The sequence below is a fragment of the Tachyglossus aculeatus genome, chromosome 8 (assembly GCF_015852505.1).
Source record: "Tachyglossus aculeatus isolate mTacAcu1 chromosome 8, mTacAcu1.pri, whole genome shotgun sequence".
In the NCBI taxonomy this organism is placed as follows: Eukaryota; Metazoa; Chordata; class Mammalia; order Monotremata; family Tachyglossidae; genus Tachyglossus; species Tachyglossus aculeatus.
Genome location: NC_052073.1, coordinates 9,807,699 through 9,823,558, shown reverse-complemented (window position 1 = coordinate 9,823,558; position 15,860 = coordinate 9,807,699). Strand labels below are relative to the sequence as shown.

The window sequence follows — 15,860 nt, the reverse complement described above, 5'->3', positions numbered from 1 at the left end:
GTTTGTGTGTGCGTGTGTCTCTTCCGATGGAAGATTCCTTTTCCGAACTGGTGGAAAGTCACCATTAAGCACCAGTCTAAAGCGAGCAAGGATTGGTGCGTGCCGACTGAAGCAGCCTGTGACTTCTGGAGCCGAGTGCCGGTTATCCCACCTCAGAATTTGTCCAGAAGCTCCTGGCGTCCGCTGGTCCATCTCCTGGACAACCAGCCCTCGAAACTTCTGCGCCCATCAGGCCCGGCAGGCCGTCCAGAATAGGGGGCCCCTCTCTTATGTGTTGACCCTGTTTCCCCAGGGCAGCACCCGGGCACTGGGTGAAGGCTGCTATTTCTGCAGGCCCCCGTGGCGGGATGATGGTGGGGGCCCGGGGTAGGGGGTGCCGGGGCACCCTCAACAGCAGCTCACTGGGCAGGACCCCCCCGCCATCAGGAGATGGGTCCAAGGAGGCATGCCCGGCAGGGTTGCCGGGGGAGGCGGCCGCCTCTCGGCCCTTTCCTGCTCACCTGGGGCAGATTTCCCTGGTCCTTGTTTTTTTTTTATTTATAATGGCATTTATTAAGCGCTTACTATATACAAAGCACTGTTCTAAGCACTGGGGAGATTACAAGGTGATCAGGTTGTCCCAGAGGGAGCTCACAGTCTTCACCCCCATTTTAGAGATGAGGTAACTGAGGCCCAGTGAAGTGACTTAATAATAACAATGGCATTTATTAAGTGCTTACTATGTGCAAAGCACTTTCTAAGCACTGGGGTGGTTACACGGTGATCAGGTTTTCCCACGGGGGGCTCACAGTCTTCATCCCCATTTTAGAGATGAGGTAACTGAGGCCCAGAGAAGCGAAGTGACTTAATAATAATAATGGCATTTATTAAGTGCTTACTATGTGCAAAGCACTGTTCTAAGCACTGGGGAGGTTACACGGTGATCAGGTCGTCCCACGGGGGGCTCACAGTCTTCACCCCCATTTTAGAGATGAGGTAACTGAGGCCCAGAGAAGTGAAGTGACTTAATAATAGTAATGGCATTTATTAAGCGCTTACTATGTGCAAAGCACTGTTCTAAGCACTGGGGGGGTTACACGGTGATCAGGTTGTCCCACGGGCTCACAGTCTTCATCCCCGTTTTAGAGATGAGGTCACTGAGGCCCAGAGAAGTGAAGTGACTTGCCCAAAGTCACACAGCTGACAATTGGCGGAGCCGGGATTTGAACCCATGACCTCCATAGCCCGTGCTCTTTTCCACTGAGCCACGCTGCTTCTCGTTGCCAGGCAAGGAGGGTGTTTTTAGGGTGGTTAACACGTGGCCTCTGGAAACTTTGATTTTTTTCAAATTCTTTCTTCAGTTCAGTAGCTGGAGTTTTGTAGCGGGCTGGGAAGAACCGGTTGAAGTTCGCCATCGGCCCCCACGTTTGCGGTTGAGAAAACTAGGGATGGGAAAGTGGATGAGAAGCAGCATGACCTGATGGATAGAGAACAAGTCTGAAGGACCTGGGTTCTGATTCTGGCTCTGCTACTTGTCTGCTGTGTGACCTTGGGCAAGTCACTTAGCCTCTCCCAGCCTCAGTTTCCTCATCTGTAAAATGGGGATTTAATCCCACTCCCTCCTACCTAGACTGTGAGCCCCTTACGGGACAGGGACTATGTCCAAACTGATAACGGAGAAGCAGCATGGCTCAGTGGAAAGAGCCTGGGCTTTGGAGTCAAATCCTGGCTCCGCCAACTGTCAGCCGGGTGACTTTGGGCAAGTCACTTCACTTCTCTGTGCCTCAGTGACCTCATCTGTCAAATGGGGATTAAAACTGTGAGCCCCCCGTGGGACAACCTGATCACCGCGTAACCTCCCCAGCGCTGAGAACAGTGTTTTGCACGTAGTAGGTGCTTAATAAATGCTATCATCATCATTATTATTATTATTATAACCTTGTCTCCACCCCAGTGTTTAGAACAGTGCTTGACCCATAGTAAGCGCTTAACAAATATAATGATAGTAATAATAATATGTGTGGAACCTAGGAAGGAAGGGGGTTTCTTTTTCCAAAATTGACCCAATCATCTGGGACCCAAGTTGACCTCCAAAGCCAGTTGGCTGTAGCCACCATGACCTGTGGTCACCCCTCACCTGGCAGCCACACCTCTCTGCTCAGAGTCGAGTTTTAAGAGAACCCAGCACTCTGCCTCTGCCGAGAAGCCGTGGCATTTTTATTGCCTTGCATTCTGTTGGCCAGGAGAAATTACGGTGAATTCTTTGCCAAAATGGATCCCCAGTTGTGATTAAGTTGACCAGAGTTCACAGTCAAAATAGAGAAGAGTTTGGTTTTCTCCCAGTTCCTTTATTTGGATGTTTGCCAGGGAGTGGAAGCTATCATTCATTCATTCAGTCGTGTTTATTGAGCGCTTACTGTGTGCAGAGCACTGTACTAAGCGCTTGGGAAGTCCAAGTTGGCCACATAGAGAGACAGTCCCTACCCAACAGCGGGCTCACAGCAGTGACCGACCGCCTCAGTAAACGAGGCCCGTAATCAAGAGAACAGACTCTGGCTAATTATTTGGGTGCACAGGAAAATTTCAAACTGCAGGGATATATATATATATATATTTGGTCTTTAGGAAGACCCAAAATGAACAATTTAGCTTAGGAATTTAGTCTTGCTCGGCCTCTTCTAGCTCCTAGAACAGTGTTTGGCACCTAGTAAGCACTTACAAATGTCAGCATCATCACAATGAACAAGTCTTTCCAGAGTTGCCAAGGAGAAGCAGTGTGGGTTCTAATGCTGACTCTGCCACTTGTGTGTTGTGTGACCTTGGGCAAGTCATTTTGCTTCTTTGTACCTGATATGTTAAAATGGGGTTTGAGAGCATGAGCCTTATGTGGGACAGGGATTGTTTCCAACCTGATCAGCTCGTATCTACCCTCTAGGCTATAAGCTCATTGTGGGCAGAGAATGAGATTGTTTATTATTGTATTGTATTCTCCCGAGTGCTTAGTGCAGTGTTCTGCACACAGGAAGCGCCCAATAAATATGATTGAATGAATGAATGAAGCCATGGCTCTGGTTTCTCCGAGATAATGTCGGAGCTTATACCTCAGCCACTTGGTTTCCTGCTAATCAAATGTGTCAAACCCAAAGTTATGTCAACAAAATAAAAGATTGGCTGTATGTGGCATCAGAATATTTTGCTTGCGCAGAGAGTGTGCCTTCCCACAGTTTTTTTATCATACTTTCCCAAGCGCTTAATACAGTGCTCAGTAAAGCCCAATGATGTTGACGATGAATTGCTTTGGTCACAAGAAGTGCTTTACCTTAAGATACTGAAACAGTTCTCCTAAAGGCGACATTTGATGGTTGTCTCAAATCAGTCAATCAGTGATATTATATGGTATTTGTTAAGCTCTTTCCCTGTACCAAACGCTACACTGAGCAGAGATGCAGGCTAATCTGGTTGGACACAGTCCGTGTCCCAAATGGGGCTCCCAGTGTTAGTCCTCATTTTACAGAAGAGGTATCCGGCATAGAGAAGGTAAGTGACTTTTCCAAGGTCACACAGCAGACAGGTGGTAGGACCAGGATTTAAACCCAGGTCCTGTGATTCCCAGGCCTGTGCTTTAACGACTAGGCTGTGCTGCTTCTCCACTGAGCACTTGCTGTGAGCAGAGCACCCTAGTAAGTGCTTGGAGAGTGCAATATAACAGAATAGGTAATAATAATAATAATAATCATGGTATTTGTTAAGCACTTACTATGTGCAAAGCACTGTTCTAAGCACTGGGAGGGATATAGGGTGAACAGGTTGTCCCACGTGGGGCACACAGTCTTCATCCCCATTTTACAGATGAGGGAACTGGAGAAGTGAAGTCATCATCATCATCAATCGTATTTATTGAGCGCTTACTGTGTGCAGAGCACTGTACTAAGCGCTTGGGAAGTACAAGTTGGCAACATATAGAGACAGTCCCTACCCAACAGTGGGCTGACAGTCTAAAAGGGGGAGACAGAGAACAAAACCAAACATGCTAACAAAATAAAATAAATAGAATAGATATGTACAAGTAAAATAAATAAATAAATAGAGTAACAGATATGTACAAACATATATACATATATACAGGTATATATATACAGGTGTATATATATATATACAGGTATATTTGAAGTGATTTGCCCGAAGTCCCACAGCTGACAAGAGGCGGAGCTGGGATTAGAACCCGTGACCTCTGACTCCCAAGCCCGGGCTCTTTCCACGGAGCCACGGGAAATGGTCTCTGCATTAGGAATTTACGGTCTACAGCGGGAGACAGACCGTAATATAAATAAGTCAATTACAGATAGGTACAGATCAAAGTGCGGAGGTGTTTTAAAAGGGAGAGTAGGGGAAACAGGATTAATCGGGGAAATCCGTCTCCGTGCTTCCTTGCTTTTAAGAAACCTAACAGATGTCTGTGAAGGGCAGCTGGCTCGTTTCGGATTTTCAGTATCTTTTTATGGTGATTGACTTCCCTCTTTCAGTTTCTTCCCAAAGAAATTCCCATTGGATTGTTTGGCAGTGTAGGTAGGTAGTTAGGGTTGTGTGCGACGGAAGAGTAAACCTCCTTCCTGGGTCACCGCAAAGAACCTCCATCGGTCATAGGTCATCTCGGGTGCTGGGCATTCATTCATTCAATCATATTCATTCAGTCGTATTTATTGAGCGCTTACTGTGTGCAGAGCACTGTACTAAGCGCCTGATGAGTGTGTACTGTGTGCAGAGCACTGTACTGAGTGCTTGGGAGAAGACAGTATAACAATAAGCAGACATATTCCCTGCCCACAACGAGCTTACAGTCTAGAGCTTACAGTCCAGAGTCTTCTAGACTGTGAGCCCACTGTTGGGTAGGGACCGTCTCTATATGTTGCCATCTTGTACTTCCCAAGCGCTTAGTAAAGTGCTCTGCACACAGTAAGCCCTCAATAAATACGATTGATTGATTGATTGATTGATAGAGGGGGCTGGGGCACAGTGAAGAGATGGAAAGGAACATGGCCTTGTGGAGAGAGCACTGGGCCCCAGAGGACCTGTGTTTTAATCCTGGTTCCACCGCTTGTCTTCTGTGCCACCCTGGGCAAGTCATTTAACTTCTTTGCGCCTCCATTTCCCCAGCTGCAAAATGGAGATTCGGTACCTGTTCTGCCACCTGCTTAGACTGCGAGCCCCATGTGGGACGGGGACTGTATCCGGCTTGATTCCTTATATCTACCCAGTGCTTAGAACAGTCCTTGACACATAGTAAGTGCATTCATTCATTCAGTTGTATTTATTGAGCTTTCTGTGTGCAGAGCACTGTACTAAGCACTTGGGAAGTACAAATCGGCAACACATAGTGACATTCCCTACCCTACAATGGGCTCGCAGTCTAGAAGACGGGCTCTAACAAATACCATACCAAAAAAAATACAGGAAGCGTGCCTTCCCCGCGGCCTTGGCCCTCCTTCCTCCCGCCACAGCTCCAGAGCACAGAGAAGCAGGGCCGCGGATATAACCGCTCAGGGAGAGCCCTGCTTTGGCCCCTCTGCCCTGTCCTCCCTGCAGGAGAGATCCAGTGGACACGCAGAGGCAACACGGACAGTACAGCCTAACTGTTTTGATTGCCATCTTTTGGCCCCATATGGGGTGGGGACTTGGCTGACCCTTTTTTCTTTTTTAATTTCTTTTTTTTTTTTAACGGTGTGTGTTAATCAATCAATCAATCAATCAATCAATCGTATTTATTGAGCGCTTACTATGTGCAGAGCACTGTACTAAGCGCTTGGGAAGTACAAATTGGCATCACATAGAGACAGTCCCTACCCAACAGTGGGCTCACAGTCTAAAAGGGGGAGACAGAGAACAGAACCAAACATACCAACAAAATAAAATAAGTAGGATAGAAATGTACAAGTAAAATAAATAAATAAATAAATAAATAGAGTAATAAATATGTACAACCATATATACATATATACAGGTGCTGTGGGGAAGGGAAGGAGGTAAGACGGGGGGATGGAGAGGGGGACGAGGGGGAGAGGAAAGAAGGGGCTCAGTCTGGGAAGGCCTCCTGGAGGAGGTGAGCTCTCAGCAGGGCCTTGAAGGGAGGAAGAGAGCTCCCCTTACTGTGTGCCAGACACTGTTCTAAGCGCTGGAATAGATACAAGTTAATCAGGTTGGACACAGCCCACATCCCGCATGGGGCTCGTGGTCTTAATCCCCATTTTACAGGTTTTACATTTTACAGGTGAGGGAACTGAGGGCACCGATAAGTGAAGTGACTTCCCCAAGGTCACACAGCGGACAAGGGGCGGAGTGGGATTAGAACCCAGGTCCTCCTGAGTACCAGGCCCATGCTGAAGCGGCGCGTAAGCTTTGATAAGCACGGTTCTGGCTCAGGGAAGCCGCACAGTCGAGAAGTCGGGAAGACAGACAGGAAAAAACTCAAAATGGCACAAGGGCGTCGGGAAGAGTGACAGTGCGTTATTGCTGAGGGAAGTGTTCTTCGGCTTCCAGGCGGGACTCACCGTGGCTCTGGTCAGTAGTCTTAACTGCTCGTTGTGGTTTTTAATGGCATCTAAGTCCTTAAGATGTATTGAGCACCTGCTATGTGCCGAGCACTGTACTAAGTGCTTGGGAGAGGACAGTATAACAGAATTGATAGGCGCATTTCTTGCCCACAGTGAGTTTACAGCCTAGAGGGGGAAACAGAATAATAAAAATAAATGTTACAGATGTGTACCTAAGTGCCGTGGAGCTGAGAGAGTGACTAAAGGAAACAGGTCAGGGATATGCGGAAGGGAGCAGGAGAAGAGGAAAGGATGGCTCAGTCAGGGAAGGCCTCAATAAGGGCCTTCAATAAGGTTTTGAAAGCAGGGAGAGTAATTGTCAGATTTGAGGAAGGAGGGCGTTCCAGGCCAGAGGCGGGACGTGGGCCAGAGGTTGGTGACGAGATCGAGGTCCGGTGAGTCGGTTGGCATCGGAGGAATGGCGTGTGCAGGCTGGGTCTTAGGAGAACAGTGAGGTGAGATAGGAGGGGGCAAGGCGTTTCGGCTGGATGTGGAGGTGATGCGTCAAACACTGTTCTAGGCGCCGAGGCTGGTACAAGCTAATCAGGTCAGACACAGTCCCCTTTGGGCCCCCGGCTGCTCTCAGCATCCACTCGGGGTCGTCCAGAAAGGCCAGCGGCTTCTGCGTGGCACGTGAACTGACCAGATTCCCAATTGATTAATCGACTGACACGGTGGCCCCGAGGGAAACCCGGAACGGCAGGGCCTGAAGAGACAGCTGGCTCACGGGGGCTGGATCCACTTCATCCACGTTCAGCCACCTCTCAGCCGGGGCTAGCAGGCAGTCCGGAGACCTTCAAGCCTCCCCGGTCTGTCCCGAGGCAGCCGGGACCGACCGACACTGCCCCACATGCCCGCTCATCGTTAGCGTGTACGGTGCCGACGCTGACGAACGCTGCTGGCGTGGAAAAAGACTCAAAAGATCCAGACACACTCAGCACGGGGATTCCAAAACCCGTCGAGCCGCCCGCCGCGAGGGAAAGGAAATGCAAGGGCAGATAGAAACGCCGAAACGTGGAAACTCATCGTCGGACCGCGTCCAACAGGAACGCTGACTGGCAGTGACGTTCTCCGGCTCGGTGACGGCGTCCAACATCTGCTCAATCTCCAGCCCCAAATCAGACAGAAGCAAAGACAGGGAATCCCCCGATAACTAAACGGTGGCACCTCGAGACTGTCAACTTGTTACGGGGCAGGGAACGGATCTGCTAATTCTGTTGTATTCTACTCTCCCAAGTGCTTAGTAGCGGCCTCCGCACGTAGTAGACGCTCCATAAATACCTTTGATTGACTAATCGATCATCTCATCAAGGAGCAGGCCCTGAAAGAGGTCACGAGAAGCAGCATGGCCTGTAGTGGAAAAAGCACGGGTTGGGAGTCGAGAGGGCCTGGGTTCTAATCCCGGCTTTGCCGCTGGTCTCTCTGTGGTCTTCGGCAAACCGCATCATTTCTCTCTGCCTCAGTTACCTCGTCTGTAAAATAGGGATTAAGACTGTGAGCCCCACGTGGGACGTGGTGTCCAACTTGATTATCTTGAATCTACCCCAGCGCTTAGTACAGTGCCTGGCACAGAGTAAGCACTTAACAAATACCATAAAATCAAATACAATCTAGAGAGGGAGAAACAGGGACAGCTATGCACTGCTCTACCCAGCCCGGCTCCACGGAGGGGCTTCCAGCCAGGCAGGGGAGCTGACTGTACCCCTTGATTTTCCACTTAGCACCCAGAGTGGGAAAGCTGTCTCCCTCGCTCCCAAGCCGATTTTTCAGGAAGTGATTTTAGGAATCAGTAGCTTTGATGAGACCTGAAACTCTTAAATCCTTTGAGTAGTCTATTTATTATTATTATTATCATCATCATCATCATGATTTTTCTGCCTTTTCTAACCAGAAGTAAGCAAAACCACCCCAAAGCCAAGGGAAGGTTCAACAAACTTCTATTTTTCTAGAATTCAGGTTCAGAGATGTAGATTTGGTGTTGGGTCGATGTCCAGAAAAAGGGCCTTTGAGACAGCCAGAAACTGATGTGTCTCTTCTCAGCTCTGAACGCTGGGGGAACTGGAATGTTCTCACATTGGAAATCTAACTGAACCAGTGGTGGGGAAAACTGTATTTGGCTTCATTGCACTCAGAACGTCTGCGTGTCATTCTTTGGGCGCTCAATAAATACCTTTCCTACTGCTATTCCAGCTAATTTCTAGTGCTTTATCTTTTCAGGCTATAAAATCCAATTATTTTTTATGGTATTTAAGAGCTTGCTATGTGCCAGGCCCTGTACTAAGCGCTCGGGTAGGGGGAGATCAAGCAGAACCTGTGAAGAACTTGTTCCTAGAAAAGGCAGAGTCCGCTAGACGGTAAGCCCCGGGAGGGCAGGGATCAGGTCTACCAACTATGTTGTCCCCTCCCAAGGGCACAAAGTGCTCAGTAAATACCATTAATAATTGATTGACAAAGCTTGGAGGTTGGGGAGTTTCCTTCCTGGTGAGGCCATCTGGGAAACTTGTAGAAGACGGCAGCTTTTCCAATGCTCTTCGGGCATTCTTCCTGCAGGAGAAATCTCCCTGTTCACTTTCAGCGACACATCTGTTGCCCTGTGCTCTCCCAAGCGCTTGATACAGTGCCTTCTACAAAGTAAGCGTCCCGTAGACACCAGTGATTGATCGGTCGACTGCAAAGATGGTGCACCGTCTTTGGATTTGCGTTGTGAAAAGAACCGTCAATTGGCAATGAGGGGTTTGTAAAAAAAACGAAGAGCCGTGCGGGTCACAGGCGCCAGACTTGGAAAAAAAGAGGCACGCTCTCTATCCCCGATCCGGCCGTGTTTGCGGGTGGCACATTCCCAAATTACCTGGTTTACGTGGGCTTGGATTCTTGCTCCAGAGCCCGAGCAGCAACAGGTGTGGCTGAATGGCCCTTAAACATCAGAGGGCTTTTCTAGTGTTTAGAGGGATGGGGAGTGAATTGCTGATGCTAGTCGGGATTGGCCACTAGATATCACTGGATGGTTCCTAATAATAATAATAATGATGATGGTATTAAGCGCTTACTATGTGCAAAGCACTGTTCTAAGCGCTGGGGAGGTTGCAGGGTAATCAGGTTGTCCCACGGGAGGCTCACAGTTTTAATCCCCATTTTACAGATGAGGGAACTGAGGCGCAGAGAAGTGAAGTGACTTGCCCAAAGTCACACAGCTGACAGTTGGCGGAGCCGGGATTTGAACCCCTGACCTCTGACTCCAAAGCCCGGGCTCTTTCCACCGAGCCACGCTGCTTCTAACCATCCCACCAAACGATTGGGAAGGGGATTTATTCATTCGTATTTATTGAGCACTTACCATGTGCGCAAAGCACTGTACTGAGCGCTTGGGAGAGCACAATATAACAATAAACAGCCACATTCCCTGCCCGCAACGAGCTCGCCGTCTAGAGGGGCTGGATCCGTTTGTCGTGATGTTGAAAAACTGCATCTTACCTAATGAAAAGCGATTGCACTGATACCGCAATGGAGAATTAGACCTTGCAAGGGCGCTATGTTATGGAATTTTCTCTTCTTCGCTCCAGTAAAAACACGTGGATATTTTCTGATATTCTCTCTCCCCCCCCCCACGTTTTTTCCAGACCATTTATGAAAACCGAATATACAGCCTTAAAATAGAATGTGGACCTAAATATCCAGAAGCACCCCCGTTTGTAAGATTTGTAACAAAAATTAATATGAATGGAGTAAATAGTTCTAACGGAGTGGTAAGTGATTTTTTTCCCATTGCCCTCTCGCCCTTCCAAGTCTTAAAGCGTAACCTGGATGTCAGTGGGCTTTGAGTAGCTGATTCTTCGAAAGGCCTCTGATTAGCTTAATTCATTCAATCGTATTTATTGAGCACTTACTGTGTGCAGAGCACTGTACTAAGCGCTTGGGAAGTCCAAGTTGGCAACATATAGAGGCGGTCCCTGCCCAACAGCGGGCTCACAGTCTAGAAGTAATAGAGTTAAGGTGGTAAATAGTAAATAGTTCTAACGGAGTGGTAAGTGATTTATTTTCCCATCGCCCTCTTGCCCTTCCAAATCTTAGAGCGTAACCTGGATGTCAGTGGGCTTTGAGTAGCTGATTTTTCGAAAGGCCTCTGATTAGCTTAAGTAATTCATTCATTCAGTTGTATTTATTGAGCGCTTACTGTGTGAAGAGCACTGTACTAAGCGCTTGGGAAGTCCAAGTTGGCAACATATAGAGACAGTCCCTGCCCAACAGCGGGCTCACAGTCTAGAAGTAATAGAGTTAGGGTGGTGGAAGTAGTAAAGTGGGGTCCAGGCTTCTCATTGTTGTCAACTCTTCCCTTCCTCTAAGGCTCCCACCCTCCATTGGTCCTCCTCCCCTCCCTTACCCCCCAACTCCCTCTCACCTGCCTCATTCTATAAGGAGGCAGAGTGGGCTGTAAGGAGAACCAGCGTGGAAAGAGCACAGACCTGGGGATCAGAGGACCTGGGTTCTAATCCCGGCTCCATCACTTGTCTGCTGTGGGACCTTGGACAAGTCACTTGACTTCTTTTCCGAATCTGTAAAATGGGGATTGAGAGTGTGAGCCCCAGGGGGGACAGGGACTGTGTCCAACCCGATTATCTTGTATCTGCCCCACTACTTAGTTCAGTGCCTGGCACATAGTCAGTGCTTAACAAATGCCGTAATTATGATCATTATTATTCAGGGAGCTGCACAGTTGGTTCAACTGAAAAAACGATGGATAATGAAAACTATTTAGAAAAGCCATAGCCTTTTTTGGGTGCCAGCAGTTTGCACAGGGTTTTCAGTGAAAACTTTATGTGGAGTTTATATACCCACACCTCAAGGCAAGCCCTGTTTCTTTCCTGGTGACCCAAGTGCCTCCCACAGTCCCCTCTGATGTACCGTTCTCCAAGGCCTGATGTTGTGACCAAAGTGCCATAATTTGTTTTGTGATTTCAAACCAAAACCAAAAAAAAACCCAACAAAAACTCTTCAGTAGTGGGACTCTTTTTTCCGTCATCCAAAGTGATCATGGGCAAATCCTCAGCCTGTATTAATTGTTAAAAAACAAAATGGCTCAGGAACGAAACTGAGGAGAAAAAGACCGATTTTAACTAGGGACTTACATCTAAACACGAGAGAGTGAAAGTTCCATTTTCTTTTGTTTGTACAGTTCACACAGCAAATACCTTAGGCTTGTCTTGGACTGCACCCGATCCGATTGATCCGTATCTACCTGTATCGAAACTGATTAACTTGTACTTACCCCAGCGCTTAAAACAGTGTTTGACACATAGTAAGTGCTTAACAGATTCCATTAAAATAAAAAAATGCACCTCAGTGCTTGGCAAAGAGTAAATTCTCAATAAATACCCTTATTATTGTCATTATTTATTATTATTATTATTATTATTATTATTATTATTATTATTATTATCCGGGAGCTACAATGGCTAACGTATTTTTTGTTTCACTTTTTTTTAGGTGGATCCAAGAGCCATATCAGTGCTAGCAAAATGGCAGAATTCATATAGCATCAAAGTTGTTTTGCAAGAGTTGCGGCGCTTAATGATATCTAAAGAAAATATGAAACTTCCTCAGCCACCTGAAGGACAATGTTACAGCAATTAATCACACACAAAAAAATCACCTCCCCCCCCCTTTATTCAATTTAAGCTGTCTTCGTTTTCCACAGTAGTCCATTTTCTAGTTGCATCATGTAGACCTCAAAGTACTGGAAAGGAAGTTCCCATTCAAAGGCGATTTATCTTAAGATACTGTAAATGATACTAATTTTTCATTTGAAACTCAAGTTGTGCTATAGCAAATCATGTGTCATGTGTAACCACTGTCCACTTAGTTGACCTTCGGGTCTCAAGATAGTCTATTTAAATTTTGGACTGTCATAACCGATGTGGCACATCTAACTCAACTGTGAAAGCGTGCATCACACAATCACCTTGCTGCTTTATTTGGCCTGGGATTTCCTCGTTTTCTTTCTTTGGTCAGCCCCCCCACCCAACCTCCTCCCCCCCGCCCACCTTTTGGCAATCGCATTCCAGCTCAGGGCAGTTTGTTAGAGGAAACAAAGGTTTTAGCTTCCAGTGCGACGCTGGGCTTGGGACTACTAAGAGGGTTGCCTGCCAACCTCAGCCATCCCTCCCTTTGTCCCGCCTCTAGCAAAGACTGACGAAGCTGGTTTCCTTCCCCTCCCCACCCCCCTTTTTAAACGCTACCCCAGTAAGCCATCATTCTCCCCTCCGCGGCCTTTGGCCAAGACTTCGATTGTATTTTGTTTTTCCACCCCCTCGTAACAAGGGCCTTTGGTGAGGGATTCAGGGTTTTCTTTCCAACGTCTTCTCTTCCCCCACCTTCGCTGTGGGGTGCTGCTCTTTCTCCGCCCGCCCCTTCCTTGAATCGGTCGGTCATCCCTGTCCTGCAGGTTCTCCTCACCTTAGGCCAATAGCCAGCCTGCCCTCCCTAGCTCATCGTTTTGAATGAAATTGCATTTAATTTTCACCAGCCTGGGGGACCGGCGTATCTAATGTTTGCAAATCCAGACCCAGCTCCTCCTGGCCTCCCTCCCCCGACTTTCTTCTCCCGTCCACCTCTTCCCGCTTTCCCCTCCCTTCCCCACACCCAGCTGCCCCCAGCGACCCCTTCCCTTTTGCCAACTCCCCTGCGACGGCTGATGGTCTTTAGCTTGGCTTTTGGTCCAGTGAGAAGAGCAGAAGTTGCATCAGGATCGAGTGGATCCGTCAACAACAGTCATGATCTTCAGCAGATAATTTCTACGAAAAGGCTGCGATCTCAGTTCTAAGCGCGGCCCGCTTCGAAGGGATCAGTCAGGTATCTGAGGGCTTTCAGCTTTGGAAATTGAAGGAGTATTCGTTAATCGCTCGTGCATCTATTCGGTTGCTCTCGTGGTAGCATTACAGTAGTTTTGGAACTCGGCAACCGGAACAGATGGTTCCTTTCGAACTGGGGGCAAACTTTGGTTTCCGAGCTCTCCCTCGGTGTCTGGGAAGTCCAGCTCTCCTGCGGTTATTCAAGAAAACTCGGTGTGCATAGCAGCCATACCGTTTCCCTGGCATCATTTCCTGGCAACTCACAGCCTCTTCTGACTCACTGTCTTCTACTGAACACGGGGATGCAAGCTTCGAGATTTGTATCCTGGGTTTGATTTTGTGTTTTTGTTTTGGGGTATTTTTTTTGTAATTCAGCATCTGTGTAAAAAACCGCACTTGGAAGCAGTAGATATCCAGCCAGAAACAATCGGTGTTTCCATTAACTTTTCGGAGGGAGATGTTCAAATTGAGTTGTAAGGATTTAACAGCCTCTGTAATTAAAGTTTAACAACAGTATTCCATAAGCAGCCTTTTTATTGTCAGACCATTGCCTGATTTTAATATAATAAAAAGTGTGCATTAATATGAAGAGGCTGTGGTCTTATTCCTTTTAGACTGTGAGCCCACTGTTGGGTAGAGACTGTCTCTATATGTTGCCATCTTGTACTTCCCAAATGCTTAGTATAGTGCTCTGCACACAGTAAGAGCTCAATAAATACGATTGACTGATTGATTGATTCCTGTTAGGGTATTACCCTAGCACTAGCAGGGCTCAGAGACTTGGCCTTCATTGTTCCAATCAGTGGTATTTATTGAGTGCTTGCTGTGTGCAGAGCACTGTACTAAGTGCCTGGGAGGATACAACAGAATGAACGGTCACGTTCCCTGCCCGTAACAAGCTTACAATCTTGAGGACGAGCTTCCGGAAACTCCTCCCGGTAGGGACCGTCTCTATATGTTGCCAACTTGTACTTCCCAAGCACTTAGTACAGTGCCCTGCACACAGTAAGTGCTCAATAAATACAATTGATTGATTGATTGATTGACTTAGAGCGAAGCGTAAATAACCTGCTGAGGTCGTGGGGAGGATCTCCGTCTGGGGATGAGGAGTGGGGATCGCGCTCTGGGCCACCGCCTCTTACCGATTAGAGCAAGGAGCATTCCCAAATTCTCATCGGCGTCCCGTGAGTGCCAATCCTGGAACATTAATAGCACCGGACTCTCACTGCTGGGGTCGAAACTATCATTTTGACCACTGGAAAGTCACTTGGAGACCAAGATTTCCAGGAGATGGAGGAGGCAGGGGAAACAGGGACGTGGCTAAGAACATGCAGCTGGGCTTGGTACTGTTGATGAATGCCTCCTGCCGCGGCTGCGGTCATCGTGAGCGGCGGGGGACAGAAGCCTCTTGGACCCGTGGCTTTCCAAGAGCCGGCCCTTCCCCTTGGACTTCTGCCGTTCTTTTTCCAGGTAGAGAAGAATGACCGCAGCTGGGGGAGGGAACGGTTCAGGGGCTGAAACAAACACTCTCTCTCTGACGGGCAGCTTTTGGAGGGCCAGAGCTGTTGAAGCCACCCGTGAAACCTGCCCGATTCACACTCCCAAGTGGCCCAGGTGGTGGTTCTAACCACTGTAGACTAAACTGGCGGGCGGGGAGCGCGTCTACCCGTTCTGTTATACTTCCCCGAGCATTTAGTACAGGGTCCTACAGACCGTAAGTGCTCAGTAAATGCCACTGATTGACGAATGGATGGGTAAGGGGTTTCCTTTTGGGATGCACTGCTTAGCCTCGAAGACACCGATTCCTGGAATTGCATGTCTAAAGATGCAGGGTCTTCTTTCGTACCCAGATCCGGTCATCGGACACAAGAGAGAGGAGAAGTGCGCGGGAGAGTACAGTCTAACGGAGTTGGTAGACACGTTCCCTGCCCGCAAGGAGCTGACAGTCTAAAGGGTCCCAACACAAGCCTTTTCCTGACATTCAGTTGGGCTTTTATAGCCTTGAAAAAGGTGGTGCCTTGCTCAGTTTTGTGATGTCTTGCTGATTTTTCAGGAAGTTTTGAGGTTGGATGTGACTAGCTCCGTAGCCATTCGGGGGAACTTGGTGGTCAGACAGAATCCTTTTTCAAAAGGGAAGGGGTCGGAGTGCCACCCTAATCAGTGGAGTTTCAGAGAAATCTCTTCTCGGACCAAATCTTGGTAGGACATCGATTGTTCTATTAGCTTCTGTTGCTGTTAAGTTCTCCTGACTAATTCCTTTTGGATTCCCTCTCTCCAGTTAAAGGATCACGCTGTAAGCTTTTATTCTATGTATCTCTTAATAATAATAATAATGGCATTTGTTAAGCGCTTACTATGTGCCGAGCACTGTTCTGAGCACTGGGGTAGATACGAGTAAGTCAGGTTGGCCCGTGTGAGGCTCACAGTCTTAATCCCCATTTTACAGATG

The 15,860-nt window shown here is 47.9% G+C and overlaps 1 protein-coding gene across 1 annotated transcript in view; it reads left to right on the top strand.

The window, feature by feature from the left end:
* The window catches only part of LOC119931362 (ubiquitin-conjugating enzyme E2 variant 1), a 38,232-nt gene extending 24,232 nt beyond the window's left edge, over positions 1 to 14,000 (top strand). The window contains exons 3-4 of the mRNA XM_038750001.1: positions 10,184 to 10,309; positions 12,048 to 14,000. Of these exons, the coding sequence (XP_038605929.1) occupies positions 10,184 to 10,309; positions 12,048 to 12,194 (273 nt within the window). The 3' untranslated portion in view covers positions 12,195 to 14,000. The remainder of the gene's footprint in view (positions 1 to 10,183; positions 10,310 to 12,047) is intronic.
* Positions 14,001 to 15,860: the final 1,860 nt, after the last annotated feature.